The sequence below is a fragment of the Chiloscyllium plagiosum genome, chromosome 9 (genome assembly GCF_004010195.1).
Source record: "Chiloscyllium plagiosum isolate BGI_BamShark_2017 chromosome 9, ASM401019v2, whole genome shotgun sequence".
NCBI lineage: Eukaryota > Metazoa > Chordata > Chondrichthyes > Orectolobiformes > Hemiscylliidae > Chiloscyllium > Chiloscyllium plagiosum.
In genome coordinates this window covers 16,821,099-16,845,272 of record NC_057718.1, presented here as the reverse complement: position 1 = coordinate 16,845,272, position 24,174 = coordinate 16,821,099, and the positions used below count along the sequence as shown (strand labels likewise).

Here is a 24,174-nt window from a genome sequence, read left to right as displayed (position 1 = left end):
GAATGGATCTCTCAAATTTCAAATCTAATATTGATCTTGCTTCTTGTGCACCATCTCTGCAGCCGTAACATTGTATTTCTCACCCTGTTCTATTCCCTTTATGAACTATGTGTGCTCTGATCTGGCTGAACAGTAGGCAAAACAAACTTTTTTGCTGTACCTAGGTACGTGTGACAATAATAAATCAAACCATTTAAACCATTTTATTTGTATCCCATATTAAAATACCTATTTATAATATTGTGCCAGCATTCGCAACAATTTGGGGAGAGAATTCTAAATTTACACTTGTGTGAAAAGTGCTTCCTGATTTTATTTCAAACACCTTCGTCCTAATGTTAAAATTCTGCTCCTTTTTATTGCAGTTTTGAATAAATGCTACAGTTTTGCTCACTCGTTCAATCTGTGATTGAAACTTTGACTCCACCCACCATGTGCATAGCTTTATTTGTTGAGGGTTTTCATTTCATTGCCAACTTTGGATATTGTGTTACGATGATGTGTGTGTACTATACCTTTAAGAGAGTAAAAGCTAGCCGTGACAGCACCAATTGTTCTCAATAAGATTCAATGTAGCATGTGCTCCAGCTACTGGGGTAGCTGGTTACCTGGAACAGCAAAACAGATTTGAATTAGGCCAATCAGTTTAAAGTATACTCTGAAAAATACCAAATTCCAATCAAGTTTGAATTGAATATATTGACAATCTTAAAAGCCAGTGACACAATCTGACGCTTTGGGGTATAAGACTGGGGAAAATTGAACAGTTGGGAGCAGAACTGCCACCACACCAACAGCCGTGGACTGCTGTCAGAACTCTGAGGTACCTGTCAAGAGCAGGAGTTTGCACAAAGAAAAACCTTAACACTGACCTAGAGAACCAATCTACCAATGAAGATAAAGAGAAGATTCAACCAATAACTGGTTTTGAAATTTCAATTTTTCTATGTGTTAATTGGGAGTTTGCAGAAGGGAAAGTAAAAGATAGGTTAGAGGAAGGAATTGTAAATGTTGTTAATTTTTCTGTTATACTTTAAGAAATAATGTTGTTAATTTTTACTTCAAATAGTTCTTGCCCACTTGAATTTTTACAAATTGCTGCACAGGATAAATCTTTTCGGTGTTGCTGGTTTTAAATTAAGCAGGAGGCTTTGCCCATGTCATAACATTCGTTTCATGCTTATATTTGCAAAATACCAATACACCTGCACTTCAGGCATCCTGTTTGATGCCATATTTAAGCTGAGACCAGTTTACAAATACCAGCTTCACACCATTTCCCATGCCATATTTAACCTGTTTGCAGATTAAATCTTCTTCTCACTTCTATAATTTTTCAATTTTAATGATTCCATTACTGCCCTGGTTAGATTCCCATTTTTTAAATTCTGTGTAAAGTTCAGCTTATTGAAAATTTATGCACGGATCCTATCGTATACTAGCTCCTTCCCGTTTCCAATGGCCTTCAGCAACACCTGATTCACAGTACATCAGGTCTAACACATTCGATCTTGCTTAAACACTTTCATAACCTTGCCTGATTATCTTACTACTTGTTTCCTGATGCCCAAACCTCTTACTTAATGTGGCCTGTTCTTATAATTTGGTTCACGTTCAAGTCTGCCCTTTTGCGGCATGGTGGCTCAGTGGTTGGCACTGCTGCCTCACAGCGTCAGGGACCCGAGTTCAATTCCAGTCTTGGGCGACTGTGCAAACTCCACACAGACATTCTCCCCATGTCTGCGTGAGTTTCCTCCCACAGTCCAAAGATGTGCAGGTTAGGTGAATTGGCCATGCTAAATTGCCCATAGTGCTCAGGGATGCCTCAGGTGCATTAGTCAAGGGTAAATATAAGGTATGGGGAATAGGTCTCGGCCTGTTACTCTTTGGAGGGTCGGTGTGGACTTGTTGGGCCGAAGGGCCTTTTTCTACACTGTAGGGATTCTATGATCTATGATTACATCAATGCCTCCCCCATGTCCTTAATTTTAATAGCAAATAAACTGTGCCCCAAAATGGATAGTTGCTATGCAATGTTAATAATTGGTACCACAACTTGTCAGGCTTCTTGTCCAATGTTGAGTATTGGATAAGCAAAAACGTCTTCCAGTCTAACTTTTGGGAAAATATCAGTCCTTACTACAAACTCCGCTCCTTTCTAACCCACTTATTCTCAACCATTTTGAGATTTGAACTCTGCTGTGCAATCTTAGTGTTGTTTTTAAGATTAAATGATTTTTCCACCCCTTCTCTGTGTCATCACTGAGTCTGCCTATTTTCACCTGTGGTTAGATTGCCGAACTCCACTTGTTCCTCAGGTTACTTGCTGCTGAAAACCTCATACATACTTCTGTTCTTCTAAACTTGAATATTCTAATGCAATTCTGGCCAGCCTTCAGCTCTACATTGTAAACTTGATGTCATCCAAATCTGCTGCACCTAATCCCATTCGGCCATCACCTGTGTGCTTGCTTGCTCCCAAGGTATAAAAATTCTCAATATAAAATTCTTAGCCTTGCTTACAAAACTTCCCCATGGCCACAGTGCTCCCATAATTCTTTCCAGCACAAACCTCTGGGATATCTCTGCTAATTTTCCCCTCTTTAGCATTTTCCATTTTTATTGGTCATATCTTCAGCTGCCAAACTGCTAAGCTGTGGAAATCCCCCTCTAAACCTTCCCACTTGTGTTTCATTTCCTGCCTTTTAAGACATTCCTTAAATGCTACCTATTTAACCAATCTTGGTTGTTTGCTTCAAAATCTCCCGTGAAGCCCCACGAGGTGTGTTTTTTTTAAAATGTGATATATAAATATGTGTTTTTCGACTGAAGATGAGAATCTGACTGTCTTATCATCTTTAGTGACTTGACAATGACATAAGGTAAGTTGTTGCCACTTCTACCAGTTACCCCATTTTTGCTTCTACCTCGGACTTTTCATTGAGTTTACTTGGTCCACTTGACATTAAGAATACTGATGAAGACAAGGTCCTTCTACACTGAAAGCATGGTTTATTTATTTTTAAATGTAAGTGATCATAAAGGTGTCTGCATTAGAAATTGGGTTCATTCTGCCTCTTTTGTATTACTATTTTTCCTACCTTGGCTTGCAGAAAGGGCTAATGAAAGCATCCAGAAATTGAAGTGTACTCTAGAAGAAAAAAATCAGACAGAATCGTCAGAACTACCTCCAGAAGCTGACAGCATCCAGACAAATTCAATAAGTCCCCCAAGGACAAGACAATGTCACAGTCAAGTGGCATGGCAAGAGCTAAAGCACAGTCATGCAGGTGATCACTGACTAATGTTTAGAGCCTCTATCACTGAAGGTTATGGTATTTCTCTGGTTTCTTAGGCTGTTTGTTTGTGAACAGTATATCTCAAGAGCTACTCAATGAATGTCAACAAAACTTGGCACATTGTGTATGGCCCAAGGAAAGACAGATTAAGTTTTGCCAAAAATGCTGCTCAAAACCTGGACCCAAAATTTGCTATATCATGAATATTGGGAGTTTGGATGAATTAACATTTTTTTTTAGACTGTTATGGGTTGTTTTTATTTAGCATTTGAAACAATCGACAGGCATTCTATGATGGAATGTGTCACAGTTGTCAAAATGTAATCAGCTCTTTCAGAGCAAGTTGTTGAATGTAGGTTGATCTTAACCTACTTCAGTGAGGTAAAAGCTCTTAATATATGATTAATTATTTCAGATTTGTGTTACAAGGCATCAACCAGGCGCCAAAAGACCTCTAGGAAGAGCTGCCTTATTGTAATCATTGGCAATCACTTGCTAATGAGTATGATTGCCCAACTAGGAAATTCCATGTCACTGATCATTTGGTTCTATGGATCATTGCTGGGTGATGAGCCTGATTCCAGATCTGCAGTTCCCATCGTACATTTGGCAGGTGTTTCTGGAAGGTTGAATTGGTCCTTGGCATTAAAATTGCTGGCATATCTCTCTCTGGTTCCTTTACTTCTGCCTCCCAGTGAGTGTTCTCAAAGAATTGTGTCCCTTCATGCAATTGCTTCCTCCCAAGATGATTTCATGTGAATGACGGTCTCCTATGCGCTGACATCCTTGTTGCCTTTTTTTTAAAGGAGGCCTTCAGGCAGACTTTGAAATGCTTGGTTGGTCTTCCTCTCATGCCTTCCCTGAGCTGGGTGAAAAGGATTTAATTTGGCAGTTGAATATCCTAAGCACTTGGCTGGCCCAGCGGAGTTGGTTTCGGATGAATGTAACGTTGCTGCTGTTGGTTGCTTTAAGGATGCTGATGTTACCCCCAGCTGATGCAGAAACTTGGTCTCAAACAAAAATGATGGTATTTCTCAGAGTTTCAGGTGATGTCTATACCACGTTTTGGAGCCATATGGAAGAGTTGGAATGAATATTGCCTTATGTACAAGGATAGCACGGATGTCACAATTATCAAAGGCTGTCATCCTTATTATGCCTATTGTAAAAATGTTGAGTTTGCAGAACATGGAGTACCCTGTTCAATTAATTGTTCTTGTTTGGATTCGAGATTTTAGTTTTTGAGACTGAAGCTTTGCTTCTTTTTAAAATTATTGTCTACCTGTTGTTTTTAGACTGAATGTTGTGTTTTTTGGGGTAGATTGTAACTACTGCCTGTTATAATATACTGTGCCTAATGGCAACAATTATATCTTTTTGTGTATGTTACAAGAGTCTATTGCAAGGATTTTTAAATTTTATATTTTTGTTGCAACTCTTAAAAGTTTGTCTCTGTTTATTCAAGGAATATAAACTTTGTCGATATGCTATATGGAAGACAGTTTTAGGTTTTGATACAGCAACAATAAAATATTGATTTATAGTTCCAAGTCAGACGGTGAGGGAACTTTCAGATGTTAGTGCTCCTGTGAATTTGCTGCCCTTGTCCTTCTTCTAGGTAGTTGTGTATTTTGAAGATGCTGTCTAAGGATCTTTTGGTGAATTTCTGCACTGCATCTCGTAGATAATGCATATTACTGATGCTGAGTGTTGGTGATAGAGGGACTGAATATTTGGATCTGTTGCCAATGAAGCAGGCTGTTTTGTCCTGGATGGTGTCTAACCTCCTTGAGTGTTGTTGGAGCTGCTTGTCCAATTCAGTTTCTGGTTGATAGGAACCCCAAGGTTGTTGGTAGTGGGGGTTTCAGTGGTGAATGTCAAGAGGTGATGGTTAGATTTTCCCTCGTTGGAGATGGCCATTGGCTGAGATTTGTTATGCAAATTTTATTTTGCACTTGTTGGGCACAAACCTGGGTGTTGGTCCAAGTATACCTGCATTTAACATGAACCTTTCCAGCGTCTGAGGAGTCATGAGTGGTAATGAACGTTGTGCAATCATCCACGCACAATCCCACTTTTGACCTTTTTTATTATAGAGTATAGCTCATTGATGAAGCAACTGAAGATGATTGGACATTGCCATTGGTACTTATAGTAAATTAAATTGTCTTCTGGTTTTCAACCCTTCTGCCAATGGGGCAGTTCCATTTGTTAAGAACAAATGTAAAGCTTCGTGTTTTTAATTTATAGTTTTATATTTGTGTTGAGAAATGGGGGAATTGTGGTTTAGTTTCATCTTGGAATTGTTTTTTGTGTAGTGAGTTAAAGTCTGGATGTGTGTTTTGTTTACATGCATTTTGATGTGACTGAAGACTGAAACAATTCAATTCAATGTTGAGTAACTGACCACTACAGCAACCAAAAGTGAAAATTATGGTCGATGAGATTTAATTTGTCCAGTATTAACATCAGCTGGGATCATAATAATAAATATATATATATTTATTAATCTTTGAAATTTGTTGTCTTAAAGTTGGGATCTAAGATGTCTGCTTTCACTGTAGGATCTGACTTGTCCAGTGTTAACGTAAGATAGGATTATAACATCCTTCATTTACTTTTGTCTGGATCACTCCTAATTTTTGGATTTCTCTGTAAAATCGGTTCACAGTTTTTTTCAGTATATTAGCGCATACGTATGGCTGAGTAATGAGTGAATGTATAGTTGAATAAGTATTAATGCAGGTGGGGTGTGGAGGTAGGGTTTATTGAACTAATGGGTAAGGGTAACACATTGGTGAGGTGGGTAGTATCAGAGGCAGATGGGGGTGAATCAGAAGCTTGGATCTGAGTCATCTGGTGGAGTTAGTCAGGTTGGTTGAAACAAAAACAGAAATTGCATCATCTCCCAGGCCATCTACAACTTCATCACCTCACGGGATCTTCCATCCACAGCCTCTAACCTCACAGTTCTGCACTGCCCGGTTCTTTTTATCCAAGATCCACAAACTTGACTGCCCCAGTTGACCTATCGTTTCCGCCTGCTCCTGCCCCACTCAACCTATCTCAACACCGTCCTGTCCCCGGTGGACCAGGAACTCCCCACATCCATTTTGGATACCACCCATGCCCTCCACCTCCTCCATAACCTATGCTTCCCCAGCCCCCAATGCTTCTTCTTCACTAGTCCTTTATACATGTCCATCCACCATGGCAAAGGTGTCCCAAGCCCTCCGTTTCTTCCTCTCCCGCCGACCTAACCAGGACCCCTCCACTGACACACTCATTCGATTGGCAGAACTGGTCCTCACCCTCAACAACTTCTCCTTAGAATCCTCCCACTTCCTTCAGACCAAAGGGGTAGCCTTGAGCACCACACGGGCCCCAGCTATGCCTGCCCCTTCATAGGATATGTGGAACAGTCCATCTTCCGCAGTTATACAGGCATCATACCCCACCTTTTTCCTCTGCTACATTGATGACTTTATCGGCACCACCTTGTGCTCCCACGAGGTGGTTAAACAGTTTATCAACCTCACAAACGCTTTCCACTCTCACCTTTTTTAAGTTCACATGGATCATCTCTGACACCTCCCTCCCCTTCCTGGACTTCTCTGTCTCTATATCTCTGGCGACCAACTCAACATGGACATCCATTTCAAATCCTGATTCCTGATGAAAGGCTTTTGCCCAAAACATCGAATTTTTTTTTTTTCCCCTGCTCCTTGGATGCTGCCTGACCTGCTGTGCTTTGCCTGCACCACTCTAATCTTGACTCTAATCTCCAGTTTCTGCAGTACCCACTTCTGCCTATCTATATTTCAAACTCACTGACTCTCACAGGTACCTTGACTACATCTCCTCCCACCTCACCTCCTCCCCCCACCCCCCCCACCAATAAAAACATGATCCCTTATTCCCAATACCTCCACTGTATGTGCTACCGGGAGGAGCAATTGTACTCCAGGATATCTCAGATGACCATCTATTTCAAGGACTGCAATGTCCTCTCCCAGGTGATCAACAATACCCTTCAGCACATCTCCTCCACTTCCCGCGCCTCTGCCCTTGAACCCCACTCTTCCAACCACAACAAGGATAGAAATCCACTAGTCCTCCTCTTCCATCCCTCAAAGCTCCAGATACAGCACATTATCCTCCACCACCTACAATTAGACCCCGCCACCAAAGATCTATTTCCCTCCCCACCCTGTCTGCATTCTGCAGAGACCATTCCTTCCATGACTCTCTGGTTAGGTCCAAGCCCTCCACCAACCCACCCTCCACACCCGGCAGTTTCCTTTGCCGCCGGACTAGATGTACAACCTGCGCCCACACTTCCTCCCCCTCACCTCCGTCCAGATCCCCAAAGGATCTTTTCACATCCAGCAGAGATTTAACTGTACATCTACCCACCTCATCTATTGTGTCTGTTGCTCTCAACATTGTCTCTTCTACATCAGGGTGCCAAGATGCCAACTTGTGGAGCATTTCAGCAAACGTCAAATCAAACGTCAAACCATCAAATCCTAGACACCTGCTGAATGGAGGAAGAATGCCTCCTCTTCCACCTTGGGGCCCTTCAACTACAAGGCATCAACATCGACTTCACTAGTTTCCAAATCTCCCCTCCATCCTAGATTAAAGTGCTGGAAAAGCACAGCAGTTCAGGCAGCATCCAAGGAGCAGGAAAATCGACGTTTTGGGCAAAAGCCTTTCATCAGGAATACAGGCAGAGTGCCTGCAGGGTGGAGCGATAAATGAGAGGAGGGTGGGAGTGGGGAGACAGTAGCATTCAATACAATAGGTGAATGGGGGTGGGGATGGAGGTGATAGGTCAGGGAGGAGGGTGGAGTGGATAGGTGGAAAGGAAGATAGGCAGGTAGGACAAGTCATAGGGACAGTGCTGAGCTGGAAGTTTGGAACTGGGGTGAGGTGGGGAAAGGGGAAATGAGGAAACTGGTGAAGTCCACATTGATGCCCTGTGGTTGAAGTGTTCCTAGGCAGAAGATAAGACGTTCTTCCTCCAGGCGTCGGGTCGTGAGGAAGCGGCGATTAAGGAGGCCCAGGACCTCCATGTCCTCAGCAGAGTGGGAGGGGGAATTGAAATGTTGGGCCACAGGGTGGTGTGGTTGATTGATGCAGTCCTTGTTTTTACCTAGTTGATTCTCCCCTCCATCCATCTCATCCCAGATCTAACCCTCCAATTCAGCACTGCATCTTGACCTGTCCTACCTGTCCATTTTCCTTCCCACCTGCCCACTCCACCCTCCCCACAAACCTATCACAATTGCCCCCCACCTGTATCCACCTATCGCCTTCCCAGCTACCTTCCCCACAGCCCCACCACTACCCCCTCCCATTTATCTGTCAGCCCCCTTCCTTCTTCACATTCCTGATGAAGTGTTTATGCCTGAAACATCAACTCTCTTGCTCCTTTGTTGCTGCCTGACCTCCTGTGCTTTTCCAGCGCCACTCTTTTCGACTAGGAAAAAATAGTGTCTGAAGAGTTGGTAGTGGTTCAGTGAAGGTGTTACAGGGAAACTTGGATGGTGGAGTCGCGGGGTGTGAGTGGGAGGTTTCAGGGAGGAACTGAATGTTGTGGACATGTCAGGAAATTTTGAGGTTGGAGTTGGGACTGGGGATTTGGATGTAGTTGTAACTAATTATTTGCACTAGGCAATTTCTATCTAATGCGTTCTGAGTAATGACTTGGGTTAGTAAATTGGAACTGTCCACAATGCAGAGTTGGAGAATTTTTCAGAGGTTCCTGGGAACTAGTGGAATTCCTTAGGTTCAAACCAGAGGTTCAAACTTCATGTGCAATTCTCAGAGTCAATGTATCAGGACTTTCGCATGGTCCTAATATGAATCTGTTTTGTTTCTGGTCTCCAAATTTCCAGAGGTTGGAAGATCAGACTGAATGATTCCGATCCGTGACCTTTGGAAATTTTTTGATCTGAAATGTTAACTGCTTATCTTTCCACAAATACAGGCTGACCTGCTGAGTATTTCCAACATTGTATTTTTCTTAATATTTCTAACATTTTGCTTTTGATGAAATCGTAATGTCTTGCGAGTTACCCAACTTTGCATAAGAGTCCTATCCTGATAACTAGAATTATTTTATTTGTGGGCCAAATGTTACCTCCTTATTTTTGCCTACACTATGACTTAATTTATATTATATTGCTATCAATAGTTAAAAACTCTGTTAGATTATCAATTTTATGTTTGCCATTATTCAGGCTGATATTGCATTTAACTTGTTGTGAATTTATGTCCACTTATTTACTGTTAGTGTGCAAAGTATATTTGCTGTTAAAATGGATCATGTTAGATAATAACATCTTTTTGATACAGTTAATGAACTCCGAGCCCTCTTGCGACATCAAGAAATGGAAGAAAGACCAAGTTCAGCAGCTACGACCAGCACACATCCCATGGTAATACACAAGTAAAAAAGAGAATATTAATGTTTAAATAAACAAGTTGAAATTTTCTTGAAAATTGGGTTTTAGACTGCAAGTTTTTTGTATGCTCCAGTTGCAAGTTTATTGGTTTACATTTGCCTACTTGGTGTATAGCAGGAAAGCATAAAATTAGTTCAGTACTGTCTTAGTTGCTTTTGTTGTGGAATACTGGAATTCTAATCCAGTCAAGATCACATCCTTAACTTTTATTTGGTTTTACACATTGCATTAGTGAACTATTTGTTCTAAAGCGAGTCACCAGAATAATGCAATGCTGTTTTGTTGTGTATGTTAGGAGGAAGGCATGGAAAATACAGCAAACTTTCTCAGTAATGCAACTGTGTCCCGTCCTTGCGAAGGAATGGCACTTAATAGTGAATCGTAACCGTGAAGAAACCAAAATGTTTCACTAAATCTAAAGTTAGACCACTACATCTCAAACGGAAAAGAAAGTTAATCCTAACAGTAGATTTTTTAACAAATGATCATGGACCTTCGTCAACAATGATTGTAGTGAGGTTCATAGTCTGAAATATCCTAGATGACTTGAGTCCTTTTAAGTGAAGAGAATAAGAAGAAAATAAGCAACTGTTACAGAATAGGAATAGCAAGCAAGACCAAATGAGATTTGCTAACATTTGATATCACAACAAAGTGAAATTAAAATATTCAAAATGGTAGTGGAATAGGCAATATCTATGCCTCTGTGTTCACGCTTATCCTCTTCGTCTGCTTTTGTCTTTTTCTTTTTCCTTTTCTCCCCCTTCTTTTCTCTGTTTAATTTAGTTTTCACTCAAACCTACCTGGTAAAGAGAACTCTTCGGTAGAAAGGTGGCTTTGATGGGCTCCAGGGTGATGGGTCTTCAGAGGCAGCATGGCGACAGAGTCAGCTGGCTTGGAAAGCCTGAAGTAGGACTCTCACTTCCTTGTCAAGTAGGCCCCTGGCATGGCATGGGCTAGTGTAGCCTAGAGCAGGATTCTGGCTTGGGCTGGTGTTGCCTGATGAAGGGCTTTTGTCCGAAACGTCGATTTCGAAGCTCCTTGGATGCTGCCTGAACTGCTGTACTCTTTAAAATTGGTTGTGAGTGTCAGTTGATAGCACTCACCTCCTATGTATTACAACCAATATTTTATCTTATACATTATATCTTTGCATTTCTGTAACTTGTATTATCAACAATGTGAATATTGTTAGTTGTCAGTTAGTCAAATGATTGTTGTACTGCAGACAAGTCCATACTGACAAGTCCAAGCTAAGAGGAGTTTCTTGTACTGATGACCTTTTTTTCCATTTTGGTTTATGACCAGTTGCATTCCAGACATAGTGGTTTTATACTTTTTATGTAAAAATGATTTAGCCATCAGTCAAGATCATATTAAAGGGCAGAGGGGTTGAATTGCCTATCCCTGCTCCTAGTTCTCATGTTTTGATAATTAACCAAACCAGTAACCATCTTTCTCAAATATCAATTGCATTGAATTATTTGTGTAAACTAAATCTATAAATCTCATCAATAAATATTTATACATTCACTTAAAAATGTTTAACACATTATCATTACTTCTGCATAGATTTACAATTCAATAGAATTTGGGCACGTGGAAACCTGTCGTCAGATTAATGAAATTCTCACTTAGACACACTTTAACCATCAATACAATCAGCAATTGCAAAGGTTTATGCACTTTAAATATCGCAGAGGTTAATATATTAATATAGTTGTTTGTTACATTATTACAGTTTAAATGTAGTAGCAAAATATTTATGCTTATTTTCAAATGTGTATAATTATGTTAGCACTTTTCTATTGTATGGTTAGGTTTAGTATTGCTGAGGGGCTCCCCCATGTGGTTAGCCATAGTATTGATTTACTGTTGGAATGTTATTTGTTGTGATTAAAAGAGGACGAAACATTTATCTGAAATAAAACAAATCCAGCCGTGAATGTCTAATCACACCATTACCCAATTGTTCAAGCGCCCTGCGATATCTAAGAGATCACTGATATTTAACTAGACTTGTGATTATAAGCCATTAGTTCATATTTTTAACTTTAGTTTTTTCTGCAGTCATCTTTTTACTTCTGACCTTTCTGGTGGGCAGCATGTTGCTTGATTCTTAGTATTTGTTTATTGTAGCATTAATACAGAAGGCATTACCTATAATCATTTTTAATCCCAGTGGTATTTGTCAAGTCACCACTATGAGACTACTACTGAACTGCAAAGTGTATATTAGTTTTTGTTAAAATTTGTTGCTTCTTTGTGAAAAGTGTGTGAAATGGCAAAATATGGCTCCCTGTCATCAATAAAAATCCTGGAATAATAAGCAACAGCAGGACGGTAGATAGGAATCCTACAGCTAATACCTCCCCTTCTGATTCCCCAAACCCTCTCCACAAAGCACATGTTAAGAATGTGATGGAATACTCTCCACTTGCCTGAATGGGTGCAGTTCCAATAATGCTTTAGAAGCTGGATATCGCTAGGACAAAGCTGTCCACTTGAATGGCATCATGTTCACAAACATTCGCTCTCTCTACCAATGCTCAGCATCCGCTGTGTGTGCTATCTACAGATGTACTGCTACAATTTCCCCACCACCAGAACAAACCAGTGTAGCAGAACTTTGAAGAACAACACTGCACAAGGGTCAAACCCTGGATACTTCCAGAGACAGACATTTGGTGGAATCTTGGCTAAATTCCATCCTAAATCAGATAAAAGCCAAGTTGAGTGGTGAGGCTTTACTTTCCTAGTTTAGAGGTCTTATTTTGGTTGCTACATTCAATAAAGTTTAAATCATTATTTCAGTTCTGATCAACTGAGATTTGATAATAAGTCGCAAAATTAAAGGAAACGCGTGATGATTTATCCACAACACCTTCCAAACCCACTACCATCTAAAAAGACCACAACCACAGATACATGGAAGCCACCACCTGCAAGTTCCCCTCCAAGGCACTCACCATTCTGACTTGCAAATCATAGAATTTCTTCCCCAGTGGCATTGTGGGTCGACCTACACCAAAAGACTTGCAGTGGTTCAAGAAGGCAGCTCACCACCAGCTTCTCAAGGATAACTAGGAATAGGAAATAAATGTTTGACCAGCCAGCAATGCCCACATCCCATGGATGAATTTTTTAAAAATGTGCCAGAGTTTGTGTCAGTCATAATCTGATAGAGCCATTCAGCACAGAAGTAGGTCCTTTGGCCCACCATGTCTATGCTAGCCAACAAACACCAAACTACATTAATCCCAGTTATCTGCACTTGGTCCATAGCTTACTATGCCCTGACATTTTTGGTGCTGATCCAGGTGCATCTTAAATATCAAATATCGCCTTGAACTCTCTGTCAGGCAGCAGGTTCCATATTTCTATCACCCACTGGGTGAAACTATTTTTCCTCTGCTCCCCTTGAAACCATTCTTCACCTTAAACTTAAGTCCTCTAGTCTTAGACTTGTCTGCCAAGGAAAAGTTTCTCACAATCTATCTTATTTTTACAAGAATGTTGCCAGGTTTGGAGGATTTGAACAATAGGCTAGGGTTGTTTTTCCTGGAGCATCGGTGGCTGATGGGTGATCTTATTGAGGTTTATAAAATCAGGAGGGGCATGGATAGGATAAGTAGACAAGGTCTTTTCCATGGGGTGGGGGAATCCAGAACTAAAAGGCATAGGTTTAGAGTGAGAGGGGAAAAATTTAAAAGGGACCTAAGGAACAACCTCTTCACGCCGAGGGTGGTGCAAGTATGAAATGAGCTGCTAGAGGAAGTGGTGGAGGCTGGTACGGTTACAACTTTTAAAAGGCATCTGGATGGGTATATGAATAGGAAGGGCTTAGAAGGATATGGGAAAAGTGCTGGCAAATGGGACTAGATTAGGTTATGATATCTGGTTTGCATGGACGAGTTGGACTAAGGGTCTGTTTCTGTGCTGTACATCTCTATGACTCTATCTATGCCTCTCATGATATTATATACCACAATCAGATATCCCCTCCATCTCCTCTGCTATGTGGAAAACAAATCCAGCTTATCTAGTCTGTCCTCATAATGGAGACTTTGCATCCAAGGTGCAAAGCTTGGTGAATCTCCTTTGCAACATCCCCAATGCAATCACGTCCTTCCACTATTGTGGCCACTAGAACATCACACAGTATTCCATCTGTGGCCTAACCAATGCTCTATAAAGTTGTTTGCTCCTATATATTCTACACCCCTGCTATTGAATGCATGTATCTCATATATTATTTTCACCATCTTGACCACCTGTGCTGATGTCTTCAGATATTTGCGGACTTGTATACCCAGGCCCCTTTGTTCTTCAGTACTGCCTAGCGAGCTACCATTCATTGTGTATATACTTTCCTTATTAGACCTCCCAAAATATATCACTGCATTAATTATCAGAATTAAATTCCATCTGCCATTGCTCTCCCCAATTTACCACCTGATCAGTATCAAAGTGGAGCACAAGCCCAATCTCCTCCTTATCAACAAAAACCCCAATTTTCGTTTCATATGCAAGCTTACTGATTAAAGACTTGGATGGGAATGTTGCAGGAAAAATGTACATATGAAATAGCAAGGATCACAGTACTGATCCCTGTGATACACCTTTTGCACAGACTTCGAATCACAGGCATCTGGATGGGTATATGAATAGGGAGGGTTTGGAGGGATATGGGCCAGATGCTAGCAGGTGAGACTAGATTGTGCTGGGATATCTGGTCAGCATGGACGAGTTGGACGGAAGGGTCTGCTTCCATGCTATACATTCTATGACTCTATCTCCCCTTATCTTCTATTTATAAGCCAATTTTGGACACATTTGTAAACTTGACTTTGGATCTCATGGGTGCTTACTTTTTGGACCAGCCTTCCGTGTGGAACCTTAAAGGTCTTACTGAAATCCATATAAACCTCATCAATAGTAGTCTATAGCACAGGAAAAGACCCTTTTGCCTATCGAATCTACACCAGTCAAAAACAATCACCTAATTATTTTAATCCCATTTCCAGTACTTGGCCCATCACCTTTTATGGGAGAAAGTGAGGACTGTGGATGCTGGAGATCAGAGTTGAAAGTGTGATGCTGGAAAAGCACAGCAGATCAGGCAGCATCCGAGGAGCAGGAGAATCGATGGTTTCTCAGGATTCCTAATGAAGGGCTTATGCCAGAAATATTGATTCTCCTCCTCAAATGCTGCCAGACCTGCTGTGCTTTTCCAGCATCACACTCTCGACCATAGCCTTTTATGTCTTGGCACTGTAAATATACATGTAAATACTTCTTACATGTTATGAGGGTTTCTGCCTCCTCCACCTTTTGTAGGCAACGAGTCCAGATTTCCACTGGTATATTTAGTCACATTTTCAAAAAAACTCAAATTAAGCAGACAGGATCTTCCTCTAACAAATCTGTGCTAACTATCCCTGTTCAGTCCCTGTTGTCTAACTGTTGATTAATTCTGTCCTTCAGAATATTTTTCCAATAATCTCCCTACCACGATGTCAGACTAACTGGTCTGTAATTACCTGACTTATCCCTGCTGCCTTTCTTGAACAGTGAAACCATATTAGATTAGATTCCCTACAGTATGGAAACAGGCCCTTTGGCCCAACGAGTCCACACTTACCCTCCAAAGGGTAACCCATCCAGACTCATTCCCCTACCCTGTATTTATCTCTGACTAATGCACCTAACATTATGGGCAAATTAGCATGATCAATTCACCTGGCCAGCACATCTTTCCCATCTTTGGATTATGGGAAGAAACCAGAGCACCTGGAGGAAGCCCACGCAGATACGGGGAGAATGTGCAAACACCACACAGACAGTTGCTCGAGGCGGGAATCAAACCTGGGTCCCTGGCACTGTGAGGCAGCAGTGCTAACCACTGAGCCACCATGCCACCCCACGGTGTTCAGTCAGTCATTTGGCACTTCACCTGCGGCCAGTGAAAAATTAAGTATCTTTTTCAGGGCTCCAACAATCTTCTCCCCTACCTCCCATGCAAGCCTGGCTTCATTTTGTTATGCTCTGAGAATTTATGCATCTATATGCTACTAAAACATCTAATACTCCTCCCCCTTATTAATCTTAATATGCTCTAGAACCTCACCATCCCAAATGAAATCTCTAGCTACACTGCCTTTCTCCTTTATCAGTACAGATGAGAAATATTAATTTTAGATCTCACCCACATTCTCTGGTTCCAAGCACAGATTGTCCCTCTGGTCTCTAATAAGCCCCTCTCTTTTCCAGCAATCCTTTTGATCTTAATATACTCAAACACCTTGGAGTTTCCCTTAATCCTGTTGGCCAAGGATATTTTGTGGCCCATTTTTGCCCTCCTAATTTATTTTTTGAGTACTCCCTACTCTCTCTGTACTCCTGAATGGACTCAAATGCTCTGTACTTTACATATGCTTCCTTTTTTTCTTGATCATACTCTGTGTTCCTTGACATTCAGCATTTCCTGGACTTTCTGCCCTTGCTCTTCACTCTTAGGGGAGCAAACTGGCCATGAACCTTCAATATACTACTTTTAAAGACTCGCACTTTCCGAATATAGACTTGCCTGTAAATAGTTGCTCCCAGTCTATGTTTGCCACTTCTTGTCTAATGATATTGAAATTGGCCCTCCCCCAATTTAGACACTTGATTTCTACACTATCCTTATCCTTTGCCAGAATGACTTTGAAACTTGCAGAGTTATTATCACTATCCCAAAAATGTTCACCCACTTGACCGGCTTCGTTCCCTCGGATTAGTTCTTGCACTGCCCCATCTCTAGTAGGGCTATCTAAGTATTGGCACAAAAAGCTCCCCTGGATGTACTTTAAAAATTCCTTCCCATCAAATCCTTTCACACTGAGGCAATCCAGTTAATGTTAGCATAATTGAAACCCACTACTACTATAATCCTATTCCTCTCGCACCTTTCTGTGATTTTCTTACATGTTTCCTCTTCCACTTCCCTTTTGACTGTTAGGAGGGCTGTAATATAATCCCAGTAAAGTCATTGCTTTTTTTATTTCTAAGCTGTACTCAGATGGCCTCATCTGAAGAGCCTTCTAAGACATCCTCCCTCATTACTGCCATGATGATGTCCTTTATCATAATGCAATGTTCCCATCTCTCTCAGATTCCCCCTATCAAGCCTGAAATTTCTATACCCTGGAATGTTGAGCTGCCCATCCTTCCACTATAGTCCATCACTAAAGAATGGGGGGCCTACCTGTTGTTTTGCAATGCCATTGCTGCCAGGTTATTTTGGTTACCATAGCTGCTCTTATGTGTTTAAATTTCTATATAGCTTGTTTTCTGAAAATGTAGCAGTTGTTTGGTAAAACTTTAATTCTTATAGAATGAAGAGCCTTTACCAACTATAGGCCATCTATCTTAATGTCTGTTATTGGGAAAATGTTTGTCTATTATAAAAGATATAACCATAGAATGTTTAGAAATACTTAATATGGTTAAACAGAGTCAACATGGCTTCATGCAGGGAAAATGGTACATGACAAACTTACTGAAATTCTTTTAATAAAAGGATAAATAAAGGGGAAGCATTTGGATTTTCAGAAGGCATTTGACAATGTGCCATATGTTAGGCAACTTGATAAGATCTCATCCCAGATCCAAGTCCAACCTGTCCATCTTCCTTCCCGCCTATCCACTCCACCCTCCCCACTGACCTATCGTAATTATCCCCCACCTATATCTACCTATTGCCTTTCCAGCTACCTCCCCCCTCCTCCTTCACCAGCTCCACCCCTCACCCCCATTTATCTCTCAGCCCCTTCCCCTTCCACATTTCTGATGAGGGGCTTATGAAACATCAACTTTCCTGCTTCTTGGATATTGCCTGACCTGCTGTACTTTTCCAGCACCCCACTTTTCAAGTCTGACTCTCCAGCATCTGCAGCCCTCACTTTGTCCTACTTAATAAGATAAGACCCATATTGTTGGAGGTAGTACATTATCATGGATAGAAGATCAGCTAATCAACTGAAAACTGACAGTTGGGATTGGGGGCAATTTTCAAGGTGACAACTTGTAACTCCTGGAATGTCACATGGATTAATGCTGGAGCCACAATTATTTACAATATATATTAATGATTTGGATGAGGAAAATGAATTTACTGTCGCCAAGTTTGTGAATGACACAGTAATATTTAAGAAGGCAAGTGGAGACGATGACACAGAGTTTGCAGAGGAATATAATAGAGATAGATGACTGGTGGTAGTTTAACCTGAGAGTCTCATGTCTCAGGTGAGGGAAGAGGTTGAGAAGGAGGGATCTTCATACAGATAGATGAAGCAAGTGGGCATAAACTTGGCAGATGAAACAAAATGTGTGGAAATATGTGGCATTGCACTTTTGTAAAATAAGGGAGCTGAATATTATTTAAATGGAGAAAGACTGCAGAAAGCTACAGAATAGTGGAATATGGAAATCTTGTGAATCACTGGAAGCTAGCATACAGGTTCAGTGAGTAATAGGAAAATGGAACAGAATGTTGGCCTTTGTTTCAAATTTTGCTTAATACTATACAAGGCACTCGTCAGATCACTGGACTACTGTGAACAACTTTGAGCCCATTATCAAAGGGAAGATACATCGGTAGAGGAGGCAGTGCACTGGAAGTCCACTAGGTTGATATTGAGTACAGCAGCACGTCTTTTGAGGGGAGGTTAAGTAGGTTGTTCCTGTACTCATTGGAATTTATACTGAGAATAAAAAATGCTGCCAATCACAGCAGATCAAGCACATCCATGGAGAAAAGGCAAGCTAACTTTTTGAGTTTAGATGACTTTTCATCAGAGCTGTGATCTCCAGCAGTTTTTGTTTTCAGTACACATTCCAGCATCTACAGTAATTGGAATTTAGAATAATAAGTGGCAACCTTATTAAAATATACAAGATTATTAGGGGACTTGAGAGAATAGATGCAGAAAGATTGTTTCTCCTTGTGCAAGAGTCAAGGAGCAGAGGGCATAATTTCAGAATGAGGGTCACACATTTCACACAGAGATGGGGAGGAACTTTCTTTTCTGAAGGTAGTGAATCTGTGGAATAATTTACCAGAGAGGGCTGTTGAGGCTGGGTCATGAGTATATTGAAGGCTGAGATAGACATTTTTAGTCAATAACTGAATCAAGGGTTGTGGGGAAAAGGCTGGAGTATGGAGTTATTAGATCAGCCTTGATCACACTGAATGATGGAGCAGACTTGATGGGCTGAATTTTTTTATTCATTCATCGGATGTGGGTGACATGGACTTGGCAAGTTAGGATAACCCATTCCTAATTGCCCAGAGGCAAAAGTCAACCACATTGCTGTAAGCCTGGAGTCGAGTGTAGGCTAGACCAGGTAATACCTTCCCAAAATGGCATTTGTGAACCAATGTTTTTTTTCCCTCATGATTGTCAATAGGTTCATGCTCATTATTAGATTCTTAATTCCAGATTTTTATTGAATTCAAGTTCTACCATCTGCCATGGCAAGATTTGAGCCCAGGTCCCCAGAATATTACCTGATTATGTGGATTGATAGGCTAACAATAATACCATTAGGCCATTGATTCCCCAGCTTATTTTTGGGGCCTACTTCTACTCGATATATCTTATGGTTTTAACTCTGAGTGCATAAAAGTTGGTATAAAAATGCTGAAATTTAATGGGAGTGTACATGACTACTATAATTAAAGATAAATATATGCCACAGTTAGTACCTCACTAAAATACTTAAATTTTTACTTTGCTTTCTATGTTGAAGGCAATGACCTGCTTACCTGCTAAATGTGACTGCCTTTAATGAGACATTGGAACTTACTTGAGTTCCTAGAGAGTATAGATAAGATGAGAATGATCAGGATAATTAATCGCTTCTAGATTGGAAACTCTTCACTGAACTTAGCAGTTCAGAATGCTAAAGTAATATTCCTTTCTAAGTGATGTATTGTTACAACAAAAGTTATTTTGTACCTTTTTATTATAACTTTGAAAAGGGGGTGTATTTACAGCAAATTAAAATTAAACTTCAATTGGTGAATTCTTTGGCTGCAACAGGTCCGAAAGAAATTGAGAAAATAACTTCTTCAAATCATGGCATACAGTGGATCGTAAGTATATATTTATTAAGACTTGATCTTTTCTTTTCATGTGCAGAGAACAAGAAATGATTTGGATTGTTCCCCATCTATTGATGATCTTGTACCTATTATCAATGACCAGTCAGAATATATCCAACATTTGGAGGCAGAAGTCAAGCTTTTCAAGGTTAGTTGCTTGCATACTTATTTTTCAGATGAGTTGTACTTTGAACAGGTTGTTGAAAGGACTTAACTTGGCAAATGTTAGCAGGTGGATCATAAAGTAAAGGTTCATAGTTACCTCTTACTTCAACATTGCACTTATCAGTCTTCGCTTGCAAGTATTCAATTGGCGACATGAGTGCTTCCCTGGTGGAAAAAACATATACAATAATAAAATTAATTCACAGTGCTGTCTACATTTCCGTGTCTCACAAAATAAATAAAATATAACCACAGCAATTTGGGGAAAAAGAAGAAAGCAGACCAGAGGTGCAGTAATATATCCCTACCTCTGGACCAAAAGGCCTGGGTTCAAGTCCAACCTGAGCTGGGCAGGTGGGTGGAAGAGAGCTGTATTTTGTTTTTTGAAGTTGTGATGATGCTGCTCCTTTAACAAGGTTATGTTGCCCTTGGTTTTTTTTTCTCAGGAGGTGGTAAAGGCACATGTTCCGAAATGCCTGGGTTGATCCACTTGAAGTTTTTAAGTTTAAAAAAAATCCTTGTGCAATGAAAGGGGAGTGGTCAGTTCTCCCAGCTCAGCTTTTCTCTGGTTTGGTTTGGGATTTAGCAGTCTGGACGTTCAGAGCAAGCAGTCAGTCAGTTTTGAGGCTGCTGGTCAAAGAAACAGTTACATGGAAGAAGATGTTCCATGCTGAATCCCTCTGCCATCTCTCTCTCTCTCTCTTTCTCTCTCTCTCTCTCTGATATCGCTCCTTTAAGATCATGTGTTTGATATTTTGCCAAGGGGTGTTTATGGGGATTGTTGCAGGAATTTGGAACAGCATCATGAAGTTGGGATAATCTGTTGGGTTTTTGGATAGATTAAGTTATTCTATATTCTCTTATCTTTTGTTTGTGTTTCATTCAGTTCTCTTGCAAATGAATTCTGTTTTATTTAAAACTAAGTGGTTGGGCCAGCTGCATCACTTCTGGAATATCCACTACACACCTGCTTAAAACAACTAGCAAAGTTTGGGTCTGGGCTACTTCTTGAAATGTTTTGAGGGGGTCTGGCCTGCTCCATAACAAAGTATTAAGAAGGAAGGTTTTACTTTGGAGTGAAGCTTTTTACATATTGGGGTTTAGATTAGAGTGGTGCTGGAAAAGCACAGCAGTTCAGGCAGCATCCGAGGAGCAGTAAAATTAAAGTTTCGGGCAAAAGTCCTTCATCAGGAATACAGGCAGAATGCCTGAAGGGTGGAGAGATGTTTACATATTGGGGGCATCCATTGTCGCCTAAAATTGGTGATCTTTTTTTCTATCAGCCTGCTCTGGAGAGCTCACCTCCCTTGCACCCCCCAGGTGATTATTTACTGATGCAGAATCTGATCACAGTACCTATTGCAATTCACAAAAAAGTAACTTGAATAATTGGTTAGGTATTCTTTGAGATGAATTATGATCCTGCTTCAGAAGTGAATGCAAAACATTGAGAATCATTTTTATTATATGCTCAAAATGGGAACATCTCCAAATTAACTTGTTTAATTTGAAAGAGTATGCAACACATGAGATATTCTGCTACAGAAACCACTATAACCTGAGTCTTCTATATAGATGAAAGTTGAAAATCAGCATTTCTCTTGTTTCAGCAATTTATGTGTGTACAACTCCAGTGCCTTAGTCATCTTGATTACTGCTGTGATATTGTATATTTAATGGTGTACAGTCACTTCTGCTATAATGTAGATCCGTTCTCATGCAATCCGTGTTGTGAGAAAATTGCACAATAGCAGCACTATTTAAACTAATGGGACTGGAATCATGTTATAACCAATACACATTTCAAAAGTTTGTGATTTAGAAACAGTGTCCCCAATTTGTCAATCACGTTACAGCAAATTCACGTTAACAAAACGTGCGTTGTAGCAGAACGACCTATACTGTCTATTTGAGGGATCATTTAGACATTTTAGATCCAATCAGCTAGATTGCATTTTCAATGGCATGCCATTCATCGAGTAAGGCTGTTTAGACCATTTTGTAATTCTGTCCCTTTCTTCTGAGCCTCTGACTTGCTGTTTGCATATTTAGATGTGTCTTTTGTATCAAGTGTGTGTTAGTATACCAATTCAAAAATAATCTTTTCATCTGCTTACATATTACATGGAGAGTATAAAAATAACTCAGACTAAATTAGTAACGAAGCATGGATTATTTACTGTTTTAACTTACTGTGATTAGAACACAAGAGCTGTCAAATGATTGAAGAAAGGTCCTGCTTCACTGAAAAAGGTAGTCTGGCTTTTCTCAGTCTGACAGAGAAGCAATGTGGTGTTGAGAGGATAGTCATACAAGATGGAAACAGATGCTTCGGTCCAACTTGTCCATGCTGACCAGTTTCCCAAATTAAATGTCTCATTTGCCTGCGTTTGGCCCATATCCCTCTAAACTTTTCCAATCTATATATCTGTCCAAATGTTGTAACTGTACCTGCACCTACTACATCCTCTGACAGTTCATTCCATAGTCAATTTCAATCATCAGCAAAGTGGGTTGTCAACATTATCAAGAAGCACTTGTTCAGTAATAACTGAAATAACTCCACAGAGGCCAGTGACCCTTTACCTTTATCTACATGTGGAGAATCCTTGGCACTGATCTAGCTCCTTCAGTGCCAGCTCTCAGTGTGAATAGAACCTCTAACACTCCAGTCAGCCACAGCTCCCTGAATTGACCAGATTAAGAGCCCAATTAGAGAACTCCTGTTCTATGAGGTCCACTGGCTGACCTTGTTACTACAACTACAATAACCTGCTCAATGATGTTCAGTTTGGATTCTGCCACAGACACTCAGCTCCTGACTTCATTATAGCCATGGCAGATGAGGTTCATTGGAAAAAAAAGTGAAAGGTGATACATTTTGTTTGGAAGAATGTTGACAGTCAGTATAAAACATGGGGTGGACAATTTGAAGGTGGTGGATGAAGGAAGAGAGCGACCTGTCAGTATATGTGTGCAGATCATTGAATGTAGCAGGACTGGTGGAAAGAATAGTAGTAAAATACACCGTAACTTCAGCTTTATCAATAGGGGCACAGAGTACAGGAACAAGGAGGTGAGGTTGAACTTGTATAAAACATTTGTTAGACCTCAGCTAGAATCATTGTAGTGATTGTGGCAATGTTAGCCAAGTGGAACCCATAGAACATGAGTTCTCTAATTAGGCTCTTAATCTGGTCAAATCAGGGAGCTGGGGCTCAGTTGTGAATACCTCATTATATGAAAGGTGTGTATGATTTGGAGAAAATGCAAAGGTTATTTACAAGATTGGTTCTAGTAATGGTTCAGTGATGAAGATAAATGTGCACAAATATTTTTGTTTGCCTGGGACAGTATGATATGGTGATATGGGTATTTGCTGAATGCAAGTTCTGAATCCTCTGGCATCAGTCCATTTTAGAGAATGATTTCTGATGTACATGTCGCATGATACTAAACAAAGTTGGAATACCTGTTACCTTGTTTTATGCCTAGATTGATCTTTGTAGTGAGATGAGCGGAGGGTTTGTAGAATAAAACTAGAGAAATCTAGCTGCAATGTACAGGGCATTGGTGAGCCTGCATAAAGAGTATTACTTATAGTTTTGATTCTCTTACCTAAGGAAGGATGCACTTAAATTCAAAGTGGTTTAGAAAAGGTTCACAAAACTAATTTCTGGCATGAGGGGGTGATCTTTGGAGAAAGGATTGAGCCTAAAGATGTGCATGGACCCAGAATACAAAAACACTAAGTATCGCCCACAAGCTGAGGTTTTAGCTTCCCCGGTATTACAAAGTATGGGGCTTGCCATGGGACGCTCCAAGTAGTTATACCATGCCATGTCCCTGACCCACGTGGAGATGTTCGTGCAGATAAATACCTCGAACACAATCCATCTGGTCAGCACATAACAAACTTAAGGCCCTGCGGGGTTGGGTTGGTGGGGGGTGTGGATCTGACGAGGGAGTCACGGAGGGAGTGGTCTTTACGGAATGCTGAAAGGGGAGGGGAGGGAAATATATCCTTGGTGGTGGGGTCCGTTTGGAGGTAGCGGAAATGGCGGCGGATGATGCGCTGTACATGGAG

At 40.6% G+C, this 24,174-nt stretch overlaps 1 protein-coding gene across 1 annotated transcript in view; it reads left to right on the top strand.

Annotated features, from left to right (window-relative positions):
• The window catches only part of sdccag8 (SHH signaling and ciliogenesis regulator sdccag8), a 346,220-nt gene that overhangs the window by 4,789 nt on the left and 317,257 nt on the right, over window positions 1-24,174 (top strand). The window contains exons 2-4 of the mRNA XM_043695478.1: window positions 3,114-3,290; window positions 9,663-9,745; window positions 19,960-20,070. Of these exons, the coding sequence (XP_043551413.1) occupies window positions 3,114-3,290; window positions 9,663-9,745; window positions 19,960-20,070 (371 nt within the window). The remainder of the gene's footprint in view (window positions 1-3,113; window positions 3,291-9,662; window positions 9,746-19,959; window positions 20,071-24,174) is intronic.